At 44.7% G+C, this 19,514-nt stretch overlaps 1 protein-coding gene across 1 annotated transcript in view; it reads right to left on the reverse strand.

Moving 5' to 3' along the window:
* Positions 1–8,128: 8,128 nt before the first annotated feature.
* The window catches only part of LOC125711320 (claudin-7-like), a 41,609-nt gene continuing 30,223 nt past the window's right edge, over positions 8,129–19,514 (reverse strand). Inside the window, exons 3-6 of the mRNA XM_048980123.1 lie at positions 14,679–14,843; positions 14,195–14,276; positions 11,515–11,628; positions 8,129–11,387 (exon numbers count right to left, since the gene is read on the reverse strand). Of these exons, the coding sequence (XP_048836080.1) occupies positions 11,294–11,387; positions 11,515–11,628; positions 14,195–14,276; positions 14,679–14,843 (455 nt within the window). The 3' untranslated portion in view covers positions 8,129–11,293. The remainder of the gene's footprint in view (positions 11,388–11,514; positions 11,629–14,194; positions 14,277–14,678; positions 14,844–19,514) is intronic.

Genomic DNA, 19,514 nt, shown 5'->3' on the forward strand with positions numbered 1-19,514 from the left:
ACATATTGCTAGACTGGCTCACTAGCCATTCGCCACACCCCCTGATTACCCATGTGTGCTTCAGTAATCTTGCCCAGCTGTGTCCATTTATTTTCACCCAGTCTTGTCTATTTGAGTCCATGTCTTGCCTTAGTTCTTGGTCCGTCATTGATGTCAGTTAACGTTAGTGGATGTTACCTCGCTGTTTCCCTGACCTTCGCTTTATTAAATCCCCGTTTACTTCGACTTCGCCTCCTTGCCTGCTTCCTGCCCACTTGCCTGCCTGTACGCTCACCCACTCACCCAGTGATCCTCACAGTACCCGTGACATTCAAAATTTTTTGTAGAAACTTTCGAAGATGTGACAAAAGTCCCTTACGGGTATCTGCTTGTGGATTTGACACCGAGGACTGTAGGCTCAGAACCTGAATGCTTCCACCCGACTGATGTGCTTAAAAATGTTTCACAGCGCAACAATAAAAAGGTTGAATATATGATGGGCAAAATTCTTGAAAACTGTGCCGTCGCTCCGTGGAACCCGCATGGGGAATTTGTTTTTAATGGTAAAACTATCGTGGGGGATTTGCTTAAAAACATTACAAACCCGCATAATATGACCAAGGCAAGAAGACCTGTGGGCTTGGGCAAGTTTCTACAGGGCTTGGCAAGTCTCAATATGCCTTGCACCCTCTTACTCAACCAAGATGTCTGCCGTCTCATAGAAGTGATCAAGAACAAGAATCCCATCGCGGAGCCGTGTGACAGTACACCCCGAGGTATTACCCAATCTCCATGGACCCGTAGCACTCCACGGAAATTCTTAAAACCAGACTGGCTTATGTTTTAAAATGTTTTTGTACTTACTTAATAAAACACTAAAAACGTGATATTTTGTCTCTGTAGATTTATATATATACACAGTTACATGCTTTATTCATAGCCTTACAACACATCGCCATTTGCGTTATGGTAAATACATTTTTCACAGGATTGATATATTTAAATTTTGAAACAAAATGCTAAACCATGGTGTCATTCCTTCTCAAGTCATAGTTATAAAAAGACAGAATTTTAGAAAAAGAAAAGCCTCTACAGCGATTAATTACTGTAAATAAAAAAGGCCTATGTGAAAATGACATATTAGACATTACAAATATAATATTATTGTTATACATTTAATTACGAAGAGCAATGATCCTTACGATGCGTAGCGATGTATCATTTTCACTGTCTGACAACTTTTTAATGAATATACAAAAAACCACGATAGAGTGAAGTGGTGAAAGTCGAAGCATCAAGTGGCGAGGGATGACTGTACTCATTTCAGTCAACAGAAAAAGGATCTTTTTCAAATGTCTCCCCGTCGCCAGAACCAAGCTGTAATACTCAGGGGCCAGGTTTCCTCGCTTAAAATCCGGTTAAAAGGGTTTAGTGGGATATTGCTGGCCATTGAAATGAAGCACTACAAATTCAGCGTCATAATGCTGAAAATTGAAAGGGTTACACGCCCATAAATCCCATGTTATCTACAAGTCCGATGACAACGGTTTTAGGCAGCTGTCCTAGAAATTCATTTTCTTGCTCACAGACACGGCTGCCTGCAGCCACGCTTAATGTTTTCATGTATACTCTCTCGATCAGGTATTTCATGTTTGATGTCAGCAAGGCACTCGTGTGACCCAGTTTGACAGCTGTCGACACAGAAGTTTTTTTAACAGAGGGACGCCAAAACTATTTTGAGTGAGCACTGTTCAGCATCTTCGCTCATGAGGCAAAACTCATCTTTGTTTCAAACCATTTTAATTTTGACATCAACCCCATTTACCATTAAACTCTCCTGAAAAAATATGTCAGTGTATTGGTCCCATCAAATCGATAACGCTGCTTCTTGCTAAAAATGAGGCTCTTTTCTCTAATCCTTTGTTTTAGCTGACAGGATTTGTCTCATCATTGAACCACTGCTGTCCTTGTAAAACAACCCGCACGTAAACTGTCTGGAGAGTGTACTAACACTATAATTAAGCAGGGATTCTATCATCGCTCTATAAGGGTACATATTGCTAGACTGGCTCACTAGCCATTCGCCTAGCAACACGTCCACTTGTGAGAAAATTGACACGATCAGGTAACGTAACTTCGATCTCCCGTTCCATCGTTCCCTCACTCGTGAACAAGACCCCGAGATACTCCACTTGATAGAGGACCTCATCCCCAAGATGAGAGTATTCTACCCTTTTCCGGCTGACAACCATGGTCTTGGATTTGGAGGTGCTGATTCTCATCCCAGCCGCTTCAAACTCGGCTGCGAACTGCTCCAGTGAGAGCTGAAGGTCACGGTCCGATGAAGCCAACAGAACCACATCATCTGCAAATAGAAGAGACTTAATCCTGAGGTCACCAAACCGGACACCCTCAATGCCCTGGCTGCGCCTAGAAATTCTGACCATAAAAACTATGAACAGAATTAGTGACAAAGGGCAGGCCTGGCGGAATCCAACCCTCACTGGAAACGAGTCTGACTTATTGCCGCCCATGCGGACCAGGCTCTGGCACCGGTCATACAGGGACCGAACTGCCGTTTAAAAGGAAGCCCGGCACCCCATACTCCTGGAGCACCCCCCGCAGGACTCCCCGAGGGACAAGGTCAAATGCCTTCTCCAAGTCCACAAAACACATGTAGACATTCCTACTCTCACCTATGTTCACAAGCTGTGGGTAGTGACCGAAAGAACGAGATCGCAAGTGCAAGCGGCCGAATTGGGTTTCCTCCGCAGGGTGGCTGGGTTCTCCCTTAGAGATAGGGTGAGGAGCTCAGTCATTCGGGAGGGACTCAGAGTAGAGCCGCTGCTCCTCCGCATTGAGAGGAGCCAGATGAGGTGGCTCGGGCATCTAATTAGGATGCCTGCTGGACGCCTGCCTGGTGAGGTGTTCCGGGCATGTCCCAATGGGAGGAGGCCCCGGGGAAGACCCAGGACACGCTGGAGATACTATGTCTCTTGGCTGGCCTGGGAACGCCTTGGGATCCCCCCAGAGGAACTGGATGAAGTGGCTGGAGAGAGGGAAGTCTGGGCCTCCCTGCTGAGACTGCTGCCTCCGCGACCCGACCTCAGATAAAACGGGATATGATGGATGGATGGATGGATGGAGGTAATTTATGACACCCACTTTCACAGTCGCATCAATGTTTACCCCATTCGCTCTTGTAATTTGACACCAGACATGCAGTAGAGCGTTGTTGAAATCTAGGTGATATTTCCCTTTACTAGCAATAAAAAACTCTAGGGGTCCATTTTCTGTTAAGGCTGAGAGTGGTGGCACTTCAACGTATATGTTTTTATCAATGCTTGCTTGTGTGTATGGTAATGCAAAAATTTCCAATTCTGACTTCATACACTCCTCTGACATGTTGTGTATGAAGACCATAGTTTTAGAAAATGTATCTTCTCTTAGATACATTTACCTTTTTTAGCTACCTTCTTCTCTCACTTCTTTTCGGCTAATGTGCCTCTCTTGGGTGTTACTCTGCATTTTTTAGTAATGGTAATTCGATCCCACTTGGGATCTTTGATGCTTGCCATGTGTTAACACCATGAGCCCAGAGCCCTCCTGCAGTTGTGCAGTTAATTGCCCTGTTATGGCTACAGTTACAACATCTTTAGCAATATTTTGCTTGGTCGATTTTAAATGCGGCTTCACCATATTGAAAGTCCTTTTCAGAAATGGCACTGCCATTCTGAGGAGTCCTCGAAAAAGACTTCCCAGACTCCCACCGTACATGACAGGGGCTGTATTGTATCCGGGGAGGCCATTATCTGCTCGCAGCTTTACAATCGTTTTCCCATATTGGAAGGGTATCGCCTTGTTCTGGTCAGACTCGATGACTATATTATTGTGATTCTTTGTGATTCTTGCTGAGTGACACGTAATGAATCCAGTCGTACAATTTTGTGACCATCGAGTTCTGTTCCCCCGCAATATGTACAATATGTAAAAGGGGCACGTAGCAGTCGGCCACTCTTTGATGCTCACCAATGTCTGAATATGCGTAAATCGTGTAAAAGCCTGCACATATGTCTGCATGGTTTGGAGCTGATGGTTTTTCTCCTATCTTCTAAAATACATCAGGAACAAACCCCAGCATCCGTGTAAGGTTACCTTTCGCTTTAAAGGTCATGTGTGGTGGCCCAACCATATACACTTTGTTTTTTATCACGCCATAATCAAGTCTTAGTTTTGACAATCCTAGAGCAACGTACGACTCACTGATTAGGTTTTCAATATCTCTGTAATGCCCCGCCTTTAGCTTGTATTGCAGGGTAGGCAGTACTGACGGTCCACCGGTCACGTAAAATATGGTGTTTCTCCTACCAACGTATCCCATGTGTCATGCCTGGCTCGTACACTCCTCGTGTGTGCCATGCCCCCCTTATTATCCACGTGTGCGTCCCTAATTGTACCCAGCTGTACCTTGTTGTTTTGCCATGTCTTGCCTATTTCTGTCCATGGCTTGCCCTGCTTTTTGTCCGTCATTGATGTTAGTTGGCGTTAGTTGATGTCAAATGTTTCCCTGTCGCTGTTTCCCAGGTTTCTCTAATAAATCCCCAGTTTTCCCTGTCTTCCGCCTGCCTGCATCATCCTTCCCTGCCTCCTTCCTGCCAGCCTACTCATCCGAAACCCGCAACCCTGACACCATGTACGTGGGTAATGGATTTCCGCTAATCCTACTTCCCATTTACCATTCAGATCAATCGGTTTGGATAGTTTTGTTGTGTAGCTAGATATGTTATTGTGCAGGAAAACATCCATACACACATTACTTGGGAGCGTAACATAAAAGCTGCTTTCCTCCATGACGGCCTTTGATGAAACTGCACCCCACAAACATGTGCCATCGCACTTATATGTGAACTACACAATTAGTTGGGACCCAGCTGTTAAATTTGTCAGGCCACCGAAGCCATTTCACTAAAAACATTTTTACATTTTTTCCACAACAATTTTCTCAACTTTGAAGTTTTTATCTTTGTCTAGTCTGATCTTTTGTTGGCGTAAAATGTCCCCTCTATCCTTTCGCTGCCATAAGCTTTTAACCTATACAGACGTTCGGTGACTGTAAAATACTCGTCCGTAAAAGTTTGCTCATATTCTTTGGTAAATTTTCCACGTGCTTTCGGCACCTTGACCACATCCCCAGTATTAAACTTATAACGATGCTTTTCAGATGTACTCAGCATCAAACCATATATGTTGTTGAAGACTTGGACTGTGTTCTTTGAATTTATCTCAACTGACTTCATTGTAATAGTACTGTTAGGTGTTATTGTAAGAATACACTAGATCTTGTACAAGATCCACATATCTGCTTGTATCACAGGTTGTAAATTAATGCTACATTTGTGTCTTTAACGTGCGGTTAAACCTTTCCACTACAGATGCCTTGACATTGTTACCAGTAGTAAAATGTATTATCCCCATGTTTCTTGGTAAGCTTTTGAAAAGCAATGTTAAAAATTTTAGGTGACGCAAGTGAATTAGATATGGAAGAAAATAAGGCACACATAATCCTTACTGCTTTAGGCATTGCAAAGAAAACTATCTTCATGAACTAAAAATCAAAAAATAATTTATGTATTACTCAGTATAGAAATGTACTTTTAGATCACGTAAGTCTGGAGAGAATTACTGCTCCCTTCTGAAAAAAAAACAGGTGAATTAGATTATCTCTGGTCCACAGAGACCAATTCCATTATATGAGGGTGTGGTCAGCTGTGGCCTCATCTCCTCAGGAACATGGTGGGTAGCGGGGTTGGACCCTCGAGCTATGGGCGTCTAGTGGCTTCTTGGGGTTGGGGGGCTATGGCTGCCGTTTTGTGATGTCTGGGTGTCTGCCCTGGCTGGTGGTGGTGGGGTGAGCTTGGGCAGGTGCTGCATGGTGGTCATGGGGTGTGGGGTCTGCAGTGCTGATGGTGGCAGGGGCTAGCCCTGGGATGGGTGGTTGGCCTCTTCGGTGCGGGCCTGGGTATGGGGTCTGGGGCTATGGTGCCCAGGGCCTGGCCATTTCCTTGGTGGATGCCTCCCTGCGCTGGGGTAGTCTGTGCTCCCCCCAGGCTGCTGCCGGGGAGGGGGGGGGGGGGTCAGTCCATGTCTGGGCATCCGGCCTGCACAGTGTTGGGGGTGGTGTGTCTCGGGGCTAGTCTGCCACATTTTTGTTGTCGAATGAGTGACTGTCTGAGTGCGGGCTGCCCTTCAGGGTGGCTTTTGGCGCTGGTGGTGCCCTGGGGTGTTGTCGCCGCGGGTGCCTACTGAGTCAGCTGGTTAGCTGGCTCTCTTTTGCCAGGGGGTGAGTAATCTGTTTCCTGACCTTATGAATCCCAGCTCACTTGCTCACTCCCAGTTAGACTAACAGTATGAGGTGAAGAGCTGGGTGGGGATCGGTGTCCTTGGCTTTGGATAAACTGATGCGTCAGTGCTGTCACTCTAGCCTTACACTAGAGTGCTGATGTTCAGGGAGTCCCCATGCCTGTGTTCCCGCCTGTCTCTCCCTCTTTCTCATGCTGCTATAGCCAGATTTGCCGGAGCCTAGATGAATATTGCACTCAATCATTTTGCTTGCACTGCCTCTAGTTTCCTCAACTCTGGCTAATACACTATTTTATTACTTCCTCCCCCACCCCTTCTGGGGTGTGCTGCCCGGAGAACCATAACATCAAGGAATTTATGCTTCTGCTGCCTGCAAGACCACTACCTCCACTTCCGGCAACTACCCTCCAGCCTGCCTGCCTTTGGCTCACGGATGCCTCTCCTTCCTCCCCTGCTGCTGTGCCACTGTTGATCTTGCCATCATGCATTAAGCACCCCGTGCCTGCACCGGTCTGCCCCTGCATCGAGACTGAAATTTCAACCCCTGTATTAGCTTCAATTATATAATCTTGTTTTGTTTGACTCTTCTGCCGGCCCCTGGAGGATGGGCCCCCCCTTTGGGTCTGGTTCCTCCCAAGGTTTCTTCCTCTTAGGGAGTTTTTCCTTGCCACCGTTGCCTTTGGCTTACTCACTGGGGGGTCTTTACGTGGCAGAAATGTAAAGCGCATTGAGACAATGTAATGTTGTGATAATTCGCTATATAAATAAAATTGCATTGCATTGCTTTGCATTGCTATTTAGTACATTCCATGTTGAAAACACACGCCCACAACACACGCACTCTAGTCCGCATCTCACATACACAATTGGGCACACATGTACATATACTTGCACGCACCCCTCCAAGCACACACAAAGATTTAATGTTTGTATAGTTGTTACTTTCTTCACTCTTTATTTTTGTTTGTGTTCCTAAATTTATCCATTTCTGCACTTCTTTCAGATGTTGTTGCCTTTTTTTCCTTCACTCTCCATTACAGATGCAGCAATTGGAGATTGTTTTCTACGCTATTCATATCAATCGTGACTTTTGTTCTTTTCTTTTATTTATTTTTCCCCCTCCTAATCTGTCCCTCCTCTTCGGCCAGCTCAGCCACTGCAATTTTACATGTGCTAAAAATGAAATAAATAAATAAAATAAAAAGATAGGGCCTATACAGAGTTTATAGAGCCCCTCATGGTAAAGCAAACATGTTTGACACAGCAGGGAATTCAGACCATGACTCTGCTTGCTAAAGCTGTCGGATAGGAGAAAAGTTAAAAAAAATAAAAAATTCCGTCCCATGATCGGTCTGAAGTTTTTTGGGGGTCCTACCTTCAGAGAGAATGTTTTCAAAGGTTTTCTTTACCTCTGTACCAGTCTTGCTTTTAAGACACCAGAACCATGCATATTTTGATAGAATGTTTATACACGTTAACGTATTTAAAATCATCGTTCCGTGCTTCGTAAGCTGACATGTACACCAAGTCAGCTTGCCAGTGAGAATCGATATGTCACAAAGACTCTGTTTCTCCTAAAGTTAAGTCTCAGTGGCTTATGTAATGTTCAAGCAACTTCTCCAGCTAATCATGTTGCAACTTGTTTATTTATATTACACTGACCATCTGCATCCATCAGTGATCTGTATAGTCTTTTGGTACCTCAAAAAAACCTTGGGTTTCATGGCATAATAGACACGTTTCAAGTGCTTGTTATCCGTCGCGATCCCCTAGCAATCATGACACAGTGTTTTTCACTCAACTCATTTTATTTAGAAAGCCTGTAAAAACAGCCAGAGACATTTTTTAACAGATTCAGTAGCATAGTTCAGCATTTACACACCAACCAGTGTCTGTTGGAACTTGTGCATATCCCAGAAATCATTCATTGCAGCATCTACAGCACACGTATAATCTTTCCCTTCAAAATTACGTTTCAATTCGCGCAATTTCTCCCGTACATTTATTTCATCTTTAAGCTCGCATATGATGGCCTCGACAGTGCCTTGTACTTTCACAGGGGCAAGGTGGGATGGAACATCGTTTTTGTGATGACATATTTAAACCACAATCTATACAGCTTTTTGATCAAATTTTCAAAATTGTTTAAAAAGTAAAATGCTGGGGGCTCATACAGAAATGTATGCCTCTGCTGGCTTGGGTGATTCAAAGAACACCCGACACAGGTCTCCTTCCTGCATGTCATCTTTGATTATCCAATCCAGAATACAGGCCAGGACCCCTGTGATTATCTTAATGGCAGAGGCGTTGATGCTCCCATCAACAGAATCCTCCAAGGTCAGTCCAGCAAAACGGTTGCAAAGCTCATCAAGCCACGGTGTCATTTTCAGGATGGGGTCTTGGGATGTGTCCATTAGACCGGGGGCCTCGTGCGGGGGTTGCTACGATCCCAGCCACACAGCCCAGGTAGGACTCGGTGGGGTGACAGGCACAGATCACCATACGGACCCCATGATGCACCCTGCTGAGGGGCAAGTTGAGGAGAAGTCTCTGCTGAGTTGTTCAGCATCAGTCCAATAGTATGTTCACCTATAGCCAGAGGCCAGGATGGGTTCTGTGGAGTAGCTGCTTCAGGGGCTATCGGGCCGGTCGAAGTTGTCTGTCCGCTTGCCATTGCTCCTTGTGCTGGCTCACAGGACTGATGGGTATTAATACGTTTTCAACATGGTTAAGTACAGTCTTTGCTAGTTTAATTGGCTGTTACTGTTAGAAGGGGGCTATACTAACAATGTCATGACCGTTAGAAAAAATTCCAGCAGTTTCTTCAAAATTTTTTCTCGAGTTTTATACAGATACAATCATTATGCGAGAACATGCTACATGGAGACCCAGGCTTGCCATGTCTCGTTGATTTGCATGGCGCCCATGTTGGGTTTAACTGTGCTAAATTGCTGGGAGGCGTCGTCACTGGGCCCATTGAACTCCTTGCAGACTCTGTCTGTATAAGATCGGCAACAATTTGACAGCTGGTAGCCATTTTGTTTCCAATTTGACAATTGCTTAACGCCACAAGTTGGCTCATTAAAGAAAATATTGTGTATCTCTACGCACATGAGTTACAGGAGAGAGAGAGAGCGAGAGCAAGTGAGCGAGCGCAGGCACTACAGGTTGAATGCCGTGTGCTCAATTTAACAAGCATTCTTGTTATTGAAATGTTTAGGTTGTTTTATTTTAAATAACACATTGGCCAAAAATGTTATAGTTAAAGGCCACATGTGGCCCTGTCGGTGTCTCAATTTTGAAATGTGTCTCGGTGAGTGTGCGTTTTCTCTGTGCACATGCGCGAGTGTGCCCGCCTCCCTCCATCCAGTCGACTAAGGCATCATTCTACCAAAGTTCTTAAAAATATTCTGATGTATGATTCTAAACATGCAGTACTTTTAAAGCTGCACAAAGTCCCGTGACAAAAGGTGACATACTGACCCTAGGATTTTTGGTGGTACTGCATCTTGCATATGCGTAGTGTTCCATGCGTAGGTGCACAAACGACACATACAATGAATGCAGAATACACGTGGCAGCCATCATGTTCTGCAAATGCATTGAGCGCATTGAGTTTAAACTGGCCCTTAGAGCTGACGCTCTTTGCTGGGCAGCTTCTGTAACCGCCAACTCCTCTATAGACCAGTGGCGCTGGATGTATATTTGCATAGCATGATATGGTACCGGGGGTGGCATGGTGGTGCAGTGGTTAGCACTGTTGCCTTACACCTCTGGGACTTGAGCTCGAGTGTCCGCCTGGGTTGCAGTTTACATGTCGTCGTGGGGTATCCTTCAGGAACTCCGGTTTCCCCCCACAGTCCAAAGAGATGCTGAGGCTAATTGGAGTTACTCATTTGCCCATAGGAGTGCATGTGTAAGTGAATGGTGTTTGAGTGTGCCCTGTGATGGGCTGGCCCCCTGTCTTAGGTTATTCCCTGCTTTGTGCCCATGGCTTCCGGGATAGGCTCTGGGCCCCCATGACCCAGAAGGATAAGAGGTTTGAAAAATGAATGGATAGATGGATGGATGGATATGGTGTCACCTGTTGGAGTATGCTGACTCCACCGGGTCCGTAGATGAGAAGAGATCACCCGGAGGCGTGGATGAGTTGTCTAATAACCTATATTCCTGCAGATCGATCTGGGAACTCTGCAACGCGACGTACCCCTCACAGAGTTCGACTTCCTTGTTGTTCATCGTTTGTCTTATACCCCTTCTACAAGCAGCCCCCGCCCCTGTTCGTACTTTTCCACTTTCTGGCAATTTCGGCTTATCTGGTGCAACATGTTGTTCTGTACGTTCCTAGTTATTGCGTCAACCCTATATCATTTGCCTAGTGACTGTCACCGCAGCCCACATCAATAGATTAACTTTGGTGCGCACAGAGCCTCCCTACATGTCCTTGTTCCCCTGCATATATCGCTTTCCACACACCCCACTCCCCTGTAGACTGTGGTAGAAAAATTTTAAATATAACACTTGGTGCACTCTGAAATATTACTGATCCTTTAACACCCAGTTTTTAAACATCTTTTTGTGATGACTGGAGTGAATGAGAGAATGTCAAAAAGAAGTCTGCTTTTCACAGAATGACTGAGAAGCTTTTCTTGTGCAGTACTCTAATGATATGTAATAAAATAAAAGTTTGGTTTTATCAATATCATTTATTAGAGCACACTGCAATAGGATTTTAAATATTTACAATTCAATGGATGGGTTGTACATTTACTAGGTACATTTAATGAACTGAAATTTTAGTAACTGCGAAACACATTAACTATATATATATATATATATATATATATATATATATTATAACAATTAATAAAGGGACAAAGCAAATGTAAATAACCAGGATAAAAATATCAGTAAAATACCTATATATGTACTCTAACACTGCTTAAGTAATAGATTAAACGTATGCATTTGTGCTCAGTGACTCTGAGACAGGTGCTGGTGTGCAGATTTTCTGTCTTTGGCTACTCACAGAATATGTGTAACCATACCTGGTTGAGAGAAATGGATCAGGACAAATAGACCACAGTTCCACAACGACAAACAGAATATAGATAATAATAATCATCATCATCAGCAACAACAACAAAAATATTAAGTGTTTCTTGCTGCCCTTACCCTGTTGGCAGTTCTGTTGAGCTGCCCCTGCACGAACAGCAAAGAAGAGTTCCACCCAGAATGGCCAGACTAGCACCCCCCCAGCCAATATATAAACCAGGCCCAAGTTCAAACCTGCAGCGGGTGTGATTAATGTGGAGAGGTCACAGAGTTATAGTTAGTAAGTGTTGTGTATCTACAATGGAATGAAAAAGTTCACATCCCTGATAATTTTCATGCTTTTCCTTTATGAATCACTGGTTGTTTGGATCGGCAATTTCAGTTAAATATATCATATAGCAGATGAACACAGTGATATTTGAGAAGTGAAATGAAGTTTACAGGATTCACAGAAAGTGTACAATAATTATTTAAACAGAATTAGGCAGGTGCATAAATTTGGGCAGCCCAACAGTAAAATCACATTAATGTTTAGTAGATCCTCCTTTTGCAGAAATAACAGCCTCTAAACACTTCCTATACCTTCCAGTGAGAGTCTGGATTCTGGTTGAAGGTATTTTGGACCATTCTTCCTTACAAAACATCTCCAGTTCAGTCAGGTTTGATGGTTTCCAAGCATGGACAGCCCACTTTAAATAACACCAATAATATTCAGGTCTGGGGACTGAGATGGCCATTCCAGGACGTTGTACTTGTTCCTCTGTATGAATGCCTTAGTAGATTTTGAGCAGTGTTTAGGATCGTTGTCTTGTTGAAGTATCCAGCCCCGGCGCAACTTCGACTTTGTCACTGATTCTTGAACATTGTTCTCAAGAATCTGCTGATATTAACTGGAATCCATGTGACCCTCAACTTTAACAAGATTCCCAGCACCTGCACTGGCCACACAGCCCCACAGCATGATGGAACCGTTACCAAATTTTACTGTGGGTAGCAGGTGTTTGTCTTGGAATGCTGTGTTCTTTTCCCACCATGCACCGTTTTAGTTTCATCAGTCCATAGTACCTTATTCCAAAATGAAGCTGGCTTGTCCAAATGTGCTTTAGCATACCTCAAGCCACTCTGTTTGTGGCATGTGCGCAGAAAAGGCTTCTTCTGCATTACTCTCCCATACAGCATCTCCTTGTGCAAAGGGCACTGAATAGTGACACCATCTGCAGCAAGATGATGTTGTAGGTCTTTGGAGCTTTGTTCTCACCATCATTCGCCTCTTATATGAGATTTTTCTTGGCCTGCCACTTTGGGCCATACCTAGAACTGTGCCTGTGGTCTTCCATTTCCTCACTATGTTCCTCACAGTGGAAACTGACAGCTGAAATCTCTGAGATAGCTTTTTGTGTCCTTCCCCTAAACCATGATGTTGAACATTCTTCAGTTCATTCAAGTTTTCAGGTCATTTCGGGTTTCAGGTTCACTCTCAATATTCAAGTCCAGACTAAAAACACACCTGTTTAGTTTAGCGTATAGGGACACTAGTTCTAGCCCTAGCTAACTCTTCACTCCCAGTCAGACCTGTAGTGTGAGGTGTAGAGCTGGGTGGGGATCGGTGCCATTGGCTTTGGATGAACTGGATTGTCAGTGCTGTCACTCTAGCTTTGCAATCTCTTGTGGAACTGGAGTGCTGACATTTCAGGGACTCCCCATGCCGGCATTCCCACTTGCCTCTCCCTCCTACTGATGCTGCCATAGCCATATCTGCCGGAGCTTGCAGATTGCACTTCATATTGTACTCACCTAGCTTTTAGCACTGCCAATAGCCTCCTCTACTATGCCTAATTGTACATTTTATTTCCCCTACTCCTCCTGGGGGTGATGCCTGGAGACCTCAATCTATCAAGATATCCAGCACACCCGACCACCACCAGTGACGTCCCTGCATCCAGCTCGCCGTTCTGATCTTCCATGTATGACCCGCTGCCTTACCTCTGGTTGCCTGGCAATTGGAAGAAGACTCGGCTTCGGCATTGGCTTATCTTCCTTGCTCTCCTCTCTCTATTTGACTATCCCTGCCGGCCCCTGGAGGATGGGCTTCCCCTTTGAGTCTGGTCCCTCTCAAGGTTTCTTCCTTCTAGGGAGTTTTTCCTTGCCACTGTCGCCTATGGCTTACTCACTGGGGGCTTTGGGTGAGGATACTGTAAAGCGCTTTGAGACAATGTAATGTTGTGATAATGCGCTATATAAAAATAAATTTGTTGTTGTTGTTGTTGTTGTCATTTGTGAGTTGTTTTGAGGCTCCCATGTTGTCACTCGTCAGAGAATAAGCAAAGAGGAGAAAAACTTGCAATTGGCCACCTTAAATATCCTTTCTCATGACTGGATTCACCTGTGCATGTAGGTCAAGGGTCAATGAGCATACCAAACAAATTTTGTGTTCCAATAATTAGTGCTAAAGAGGATCTACTAAATATTAATGTGATTTTACTGTTGGGTTGCCCAAATTTATGCACCTGCCTAATTTTGTTTAAAAAATTATTGCACACTTTCTGTAAATCCTATAAACTTCATTTCACTTCTCAATTATCACTGTGTTCATCTGCTGTATGATATATTTAACTGAAATTTCTGATCCAAACAACCAGTGATTCATAAAGGAAAAGCATGAAAATTATCAGGGGTGCCCAAACTTTTTCATACCACTGTATATCACTTTTCACTTTTCACACACACAATTTATGTCTTTACAAAACCAATAGACTTCTCACACTCACAATTTATGTCTTTACAAAACCAATAAACTCACTTCAGGCTTCCACCTATGGGATTGTAGAAGTCCTGTATGACTTGAGAGGCATACCAGCTCACGGCTGTGAGGGAGGAGGCCCCTGAAAAATAGAAATTTTTCTGTTTTAATTGTACTTTTCCAGTTAAAAATGTAATTAATCTAAATTATTATTTGCAACCAAATTGTTACTTAATCTTACCTCTTCCTAACCTATCCACCCATCTTCAAACCACTCCAGGGTTGTCTAAGCCTGTCCCAGGAAGTTCAGGGCAAAAGGCTGGGGTGTGCCCTTGATGCAATACCAGTCCATCACACGACACACACGCATGCTTTCGATAATATACTATGGGCAATTTACAGATGCTAATTAGCCTAAGTGCATTCCTATGCAACACTGTGAGAACATGCAAACTCCACAAACACTGAGCATCCAAGTCATTACACATCCCATTTGTTATCTGACACTAGGACTCTGCTATTAACCTAATCTGTGGGAACTTACCTGACAGAAGGAGCATGATACCACCAAATGTGGCAATCTTGGCCTTTAGATGGTCAGAAGTATGTCCAATTTTTATAAACTTCATCCCCAGCAGTGATATAATGACACCAAACAAGCCCAGAAGCACAGAGGTAATCATCAGAGCACGGCATGCTTGAATATAACCTAGACACAGAGTGATATGCTTCACATTATGATCAAGCAAGACATTATTAACAACAAAATACCAACAAAGATTATTGTTTGGCTAAGTTTCAGCACTTCGGAAAACCACCAGGATGGTTTTCAAGTAATATATAAATAATCATTACTTAAGAATACTTAAGAATTCCCAAAGTATAATGTTTTAATATCTTTATGAATTAAAGAATCAGATATGCTTATACGACTTAAAAAAAATTCCAAGTTTCATAGTTAGAGATAATTATACAAAAGTGAGTTTATTTTGTGCATTTATGTACATGATGGTACTAAAGTTATTTCAAAATATATTTACTGCGTTTTGACGAAGCTTATTTAATTTAATTAAAATCAAGTAGAAAAAATAAACTATGGCCATGACTGTGCATGTGTGCATAGTTAATGCATTCATCTTTTATTTGCCAAGGAACAGACTTTTCTGAAGGACAATGGACTCGCCGTCTTTTTCTCTGCACTATCCAGCTAACGTGTTTTGTAAGTGAACTTTTGCAATATTGCAAACTATTTTTTCAGTTGTTTTGTTCAGAAACTATACCACCGTACCGCAGTATTTTTAAACAAGTACCTATAAATTCACTCATATGAATTAAATGTCATATCTTAACATATGGTATTTACGCAGTATAGGTGCAGAAACAAAAGGCTGTAAAACATTTTACTATAGAAGAAGGGAAACGGTATAAGTGCAGCGTGGTTAGAGAATGTCAGGTAGCCTTCTCTTTTCCATATGGAACAGTTAAGCTCATATTTTATATTCTCCATAGGTCAGTACCAGCATGGATCGTTTTAAGCCTGGCGTATTCAAAATCGTTTTGGATCCGTCAGTTTCTGATTTTGTTTAATCTCTCATTTGGCATAGCTATATATTTTTAGTAGTTATCTTTGTAATATATGAAATACAACGGTTAAATTGGGTTATTGTACGTCCTCTTATTCCTGCTCATTCTCTTTTTTGGGACATAAAATGCCTGAAATTTCAGGGATTTCGTTTCATATCGTATCGGCATTTGAATTTTTGAAGTCAGAAACGGCATATTTGCGTTATACTGATGCCTCTCTTTGGAACTATAACCGCAGTATCTGCCTTAACAAAGCAAACTATACTCACCCTAGTTTAAATAAGGTTTATTTGTATGTGGCTACATTTAACTAGTCACATTGCGACTACCCAAATTAACCATCTGACAGACATGTCGGCATTTCTCGGCTATTACTAGGGGTGTAACAGTACTTTTTATATTATCTAACCGTTCCGTACGTCTCCTATAGTTAAATATGCATTTACTATCATCAATTAATAAAATAAAAGGAAGGAAAATATAAGCATTCCGATTGTGAATTTTGTACGTATTTCTAAAAACAATAATCACATATTATCATATCAAATCTCTTTGAATAAACTGATATATTTGTTCCTTTTCTTTTTCCTGCGTATTTTTGAGGGAGTACAAATTCAGCTGCTTTTTTTCCAAGAAATTGTAATGGTAAGTTAAAACACTTTTGGAGTACTATTTGAATGTATATAAATTTAGTGTAATAATAGTTGTTGTTTTTTATATATACATGCAGGGATGTGGCTGTGTAAGGAATGCAGTGTATCCGTGTCTAATACTTGATCAGGAGTGACAATTTGTTGTTCGCTATTCCCCGGATCCCCAGGGCTCTTAAAGGGGCAGCGCCCGCTCTCACGGCACCAACTCTAGTGATGCTTTCCGATGTCCCGCCTGATCTGCCTGTCCTGCCTGTGCCTGATCTACCTGTCCTGCCCGTGCCTGATCTGCCTGTCCTGCCCACTGCCATGCCATCCAGCAAGGCTCCGGCTGTCATGGCGCCCCTTGCTGGTCCAGAGTCAGCGGTTCCTGTGGCGCCCGAGGCGCCTATCATGACACCACCTCCAGCTATTGCTCCGCTCCCTGCACCGCCTGCAGCTACTACTCCACTCCTTGCACCGCCCGAGCTCCCTGCTGCGCCTGTAGCTCCACCCATGCCGGAGGTCCCCGCTACGCCCACGGTCCCTGCTACAGCAATGCCCGAGGCACTGCCTCCACGTGCTGCACCACCCAGGGCTGCTGCCTCCTGCTTCACCCATTCCTGAGGCACCTGCTACGGCCCCGCCTCCACCTGTCCTGCTCTGCTCAAGGGTCCTCTGCCTCCACCTGTCCCTGCTCCACCCAAGGTTCCTCTGCCTCCACCCGAGACTCCATTCCCCCCAGCACTGGTCCCAGTCCCTAAGGAGGTCCGGACAATCTGACCACCATTCCTTCATCCCTCGGGGACCTCCCTAGTGACTCCTTTGCTCTCACCCCAACAAGGTCGACCCCGCCTTACTGTGTCCCGAAAGGAGAAAGAACACAGGTGCAGGGCCAGGGTGCCGCCCACCCTGCCCCTTGGCTCGCCCTTGCTCGCTTTGGCTGGGGCTCGGGGGTGCCTGCAGGTCCCCCTCCAATGCCTCATCGCCCAGCCTCGATCCCGCCTCCAATGCCTCGTCGGTCGCCTGTGGGTTCCCCCACTCCGGCGCATCAGTGGACATCGCCCTTGCTGGCTGCGGCTGCGCTGTCACTTGCTGCAGCTCCCCCTCCCTCTTTGCCTTCGCCGGTGTCCCCTCCTGCTTCCTCGTCACCTCTCCTGGTGCCCCCTCCGACTCCCTCCTCGTCCCCTTCGCCTCTCCCTCGGCCTGTCTCCTCGGCCCCTCCAAGGTCCCCTTCTGCTCCAGCCTCCCGGTCGCCTGCGGCCCTTCCAGCTGCCACCCATCGCCCAATGTGACTCCCTCGGGCTCCCCTTTGCCCCCCGACCTTTCCTGTCTGGCCCTCTTTGTCTATTTCACATCCTTTTGTCCCTCCTGTCTCTGCTCTTCATCCCTCTGTGTCTCCTACGTTCTCTCCTGGTCCATCTGTCCCTCCGGTCTTTGCTGCCCGTCCCTTTGTGCCTCCCGTGTTCATTCCTGGCCCTTTCGTTCCTCCCGTTGGTGTTCCCCCTGTGTCTCCCTTCCTCATCTGCCTGTCTGCATTCCCTGTTCTGTGTCAGGTCCTGTCCTGGCTTCTGCCTTTGTGCTTGTTTTGTTTATCTGTCTTGTTCCCAGTCCCTCGTTGATGGTTTTTGCTCTTGTGTTCCAGACTCGATTTCGTCCTGTCTGTCGCTCCCCTTGGGGCACACCCAGAGTGCGTGCCTTTGGGGTGGTGGGGGGCTTCTGTCATGACTTGCGTATCCAGTCCTCGTGTGTGCCACGCCCCCTGATCATCCACGTGTGCTTCCCCAATTGTGCCCAGCTGTTTCCTGTTATTTCTGCTTGTCTGGTGTATTTAGTCCGTGTCCAAGTCCGTATTCCTTAGTTCTGTTATTAATGTTGTTTGATGTGCAGTACCCTGCCCTATCTCCTGTCTGGAATAAAACCCCATTCCTGACTCCACGGCTTCGCTGCCTTCCTGCCCACCAAGTGATCGTCACAAGTATTGTGTCTTTTCTTACAGTTTTTTTTCAATTGTTGAGACGGAGTAGAATCTAGGGTAGTAGCTCTTCACATGCCTGATCCATCCTTGGCATTGTTCTGGAAAAATATTTTGGCATTCAGCATTCATTGTTTGATCTTGTGTCAATTTGTTTATATTATGTGATTTGTACAATCTATTTTAGAAAGGGTCTTGATAGCAATTTTACAAAATGACATATTTCAGTTTTGACTGTCTTATTAGTAGTTTTCAGGTCAGTATGTAGGTATGTGCAAAATGGCCTCTGAAAATTTAATGTGAGTGACACAAGAATCCATGATTTTTGAAGCGTTTAGTTATTCATTGCATTTTGTATGAAAGCAAAGTGAAATGCTTAACAGTTTAGCCCACATAAGCTAATGTTGTGATGACTGTATGAAGAGTTCTGAGAAAGGAACTTCAGTATTGCAATATCTGTCTTAGCAATTGAAAAAAACTGTAAAATTCACACATACCTTTCCAAACTGATTGGTGACAGACATTCCTGACTAAAGGGCCATTGACAGTATGCAAAGGTGTGGTGACTCCAAAGTCACTTCAAAGTTGTAACACTTTAGTAATCACCATCCATCCATCCATCCATCATCTCCCGCTTAATCTGAGGTCGGGTCACGGGGGCAGAAGTCTCAGCAGGGAGGCCCAGACTTCCCTCTCTCCAGCCACTTCATCCAGGTCCTCTGGGGGGATCCCGAGGCGTTCCCAGGCCAGCAGAGAGACATAGTCCCTCCAGCGTGTCCTGGGTCTTCCCTGGGGCCTCCACCCATTGGGACATGCCCGGAACACTTCACCAGGGAGGCGTCTGGAAGGCATCCTAATTAGATGCCTTGTTCCCTCCATCGTTCCCTCACTCGTGAACAAGACCCCGAGATACTTAAATCCTCCATTTGGGAGAGGACCCCATCCCCAACCCGGAGAGAGCATTCTACCCTTTTCCGGCTGAGGACCACTGTCTCGGATTTGGAGGTGCTGATTCTCATCCCAGCCACTTTACACTTGGCTGCGAACTGTCCCAGTGAAAGCCGAAGGTCACGGTCTGATGAAGCCAACAGAACCACATCATCTGCAAAAAGCAGAGACCTAATCCTGAGATCACCAAACCGGACACCCTAGACTGCGTCTAGCAATTCTGTCCATAAAAACTATTAGCAGA

The sequence above is a fragment of the Brienomyrus brachyistius genome, chromosome 17, assembly GCF_023856365.1.
Source record: "Brienomyrus brachyistius isolate T26 chromosome 17, BBRACH_0.4, whole genome shotgun sequence".
Classification (NCBI taxonomy): domain Eukaryota; kingdom Metazoa; phylum Chordata; class Actinopteri; order Osteoglossiformes; family Mormyridae; genus Brienomyrus; species Brienomyrus brachyistius.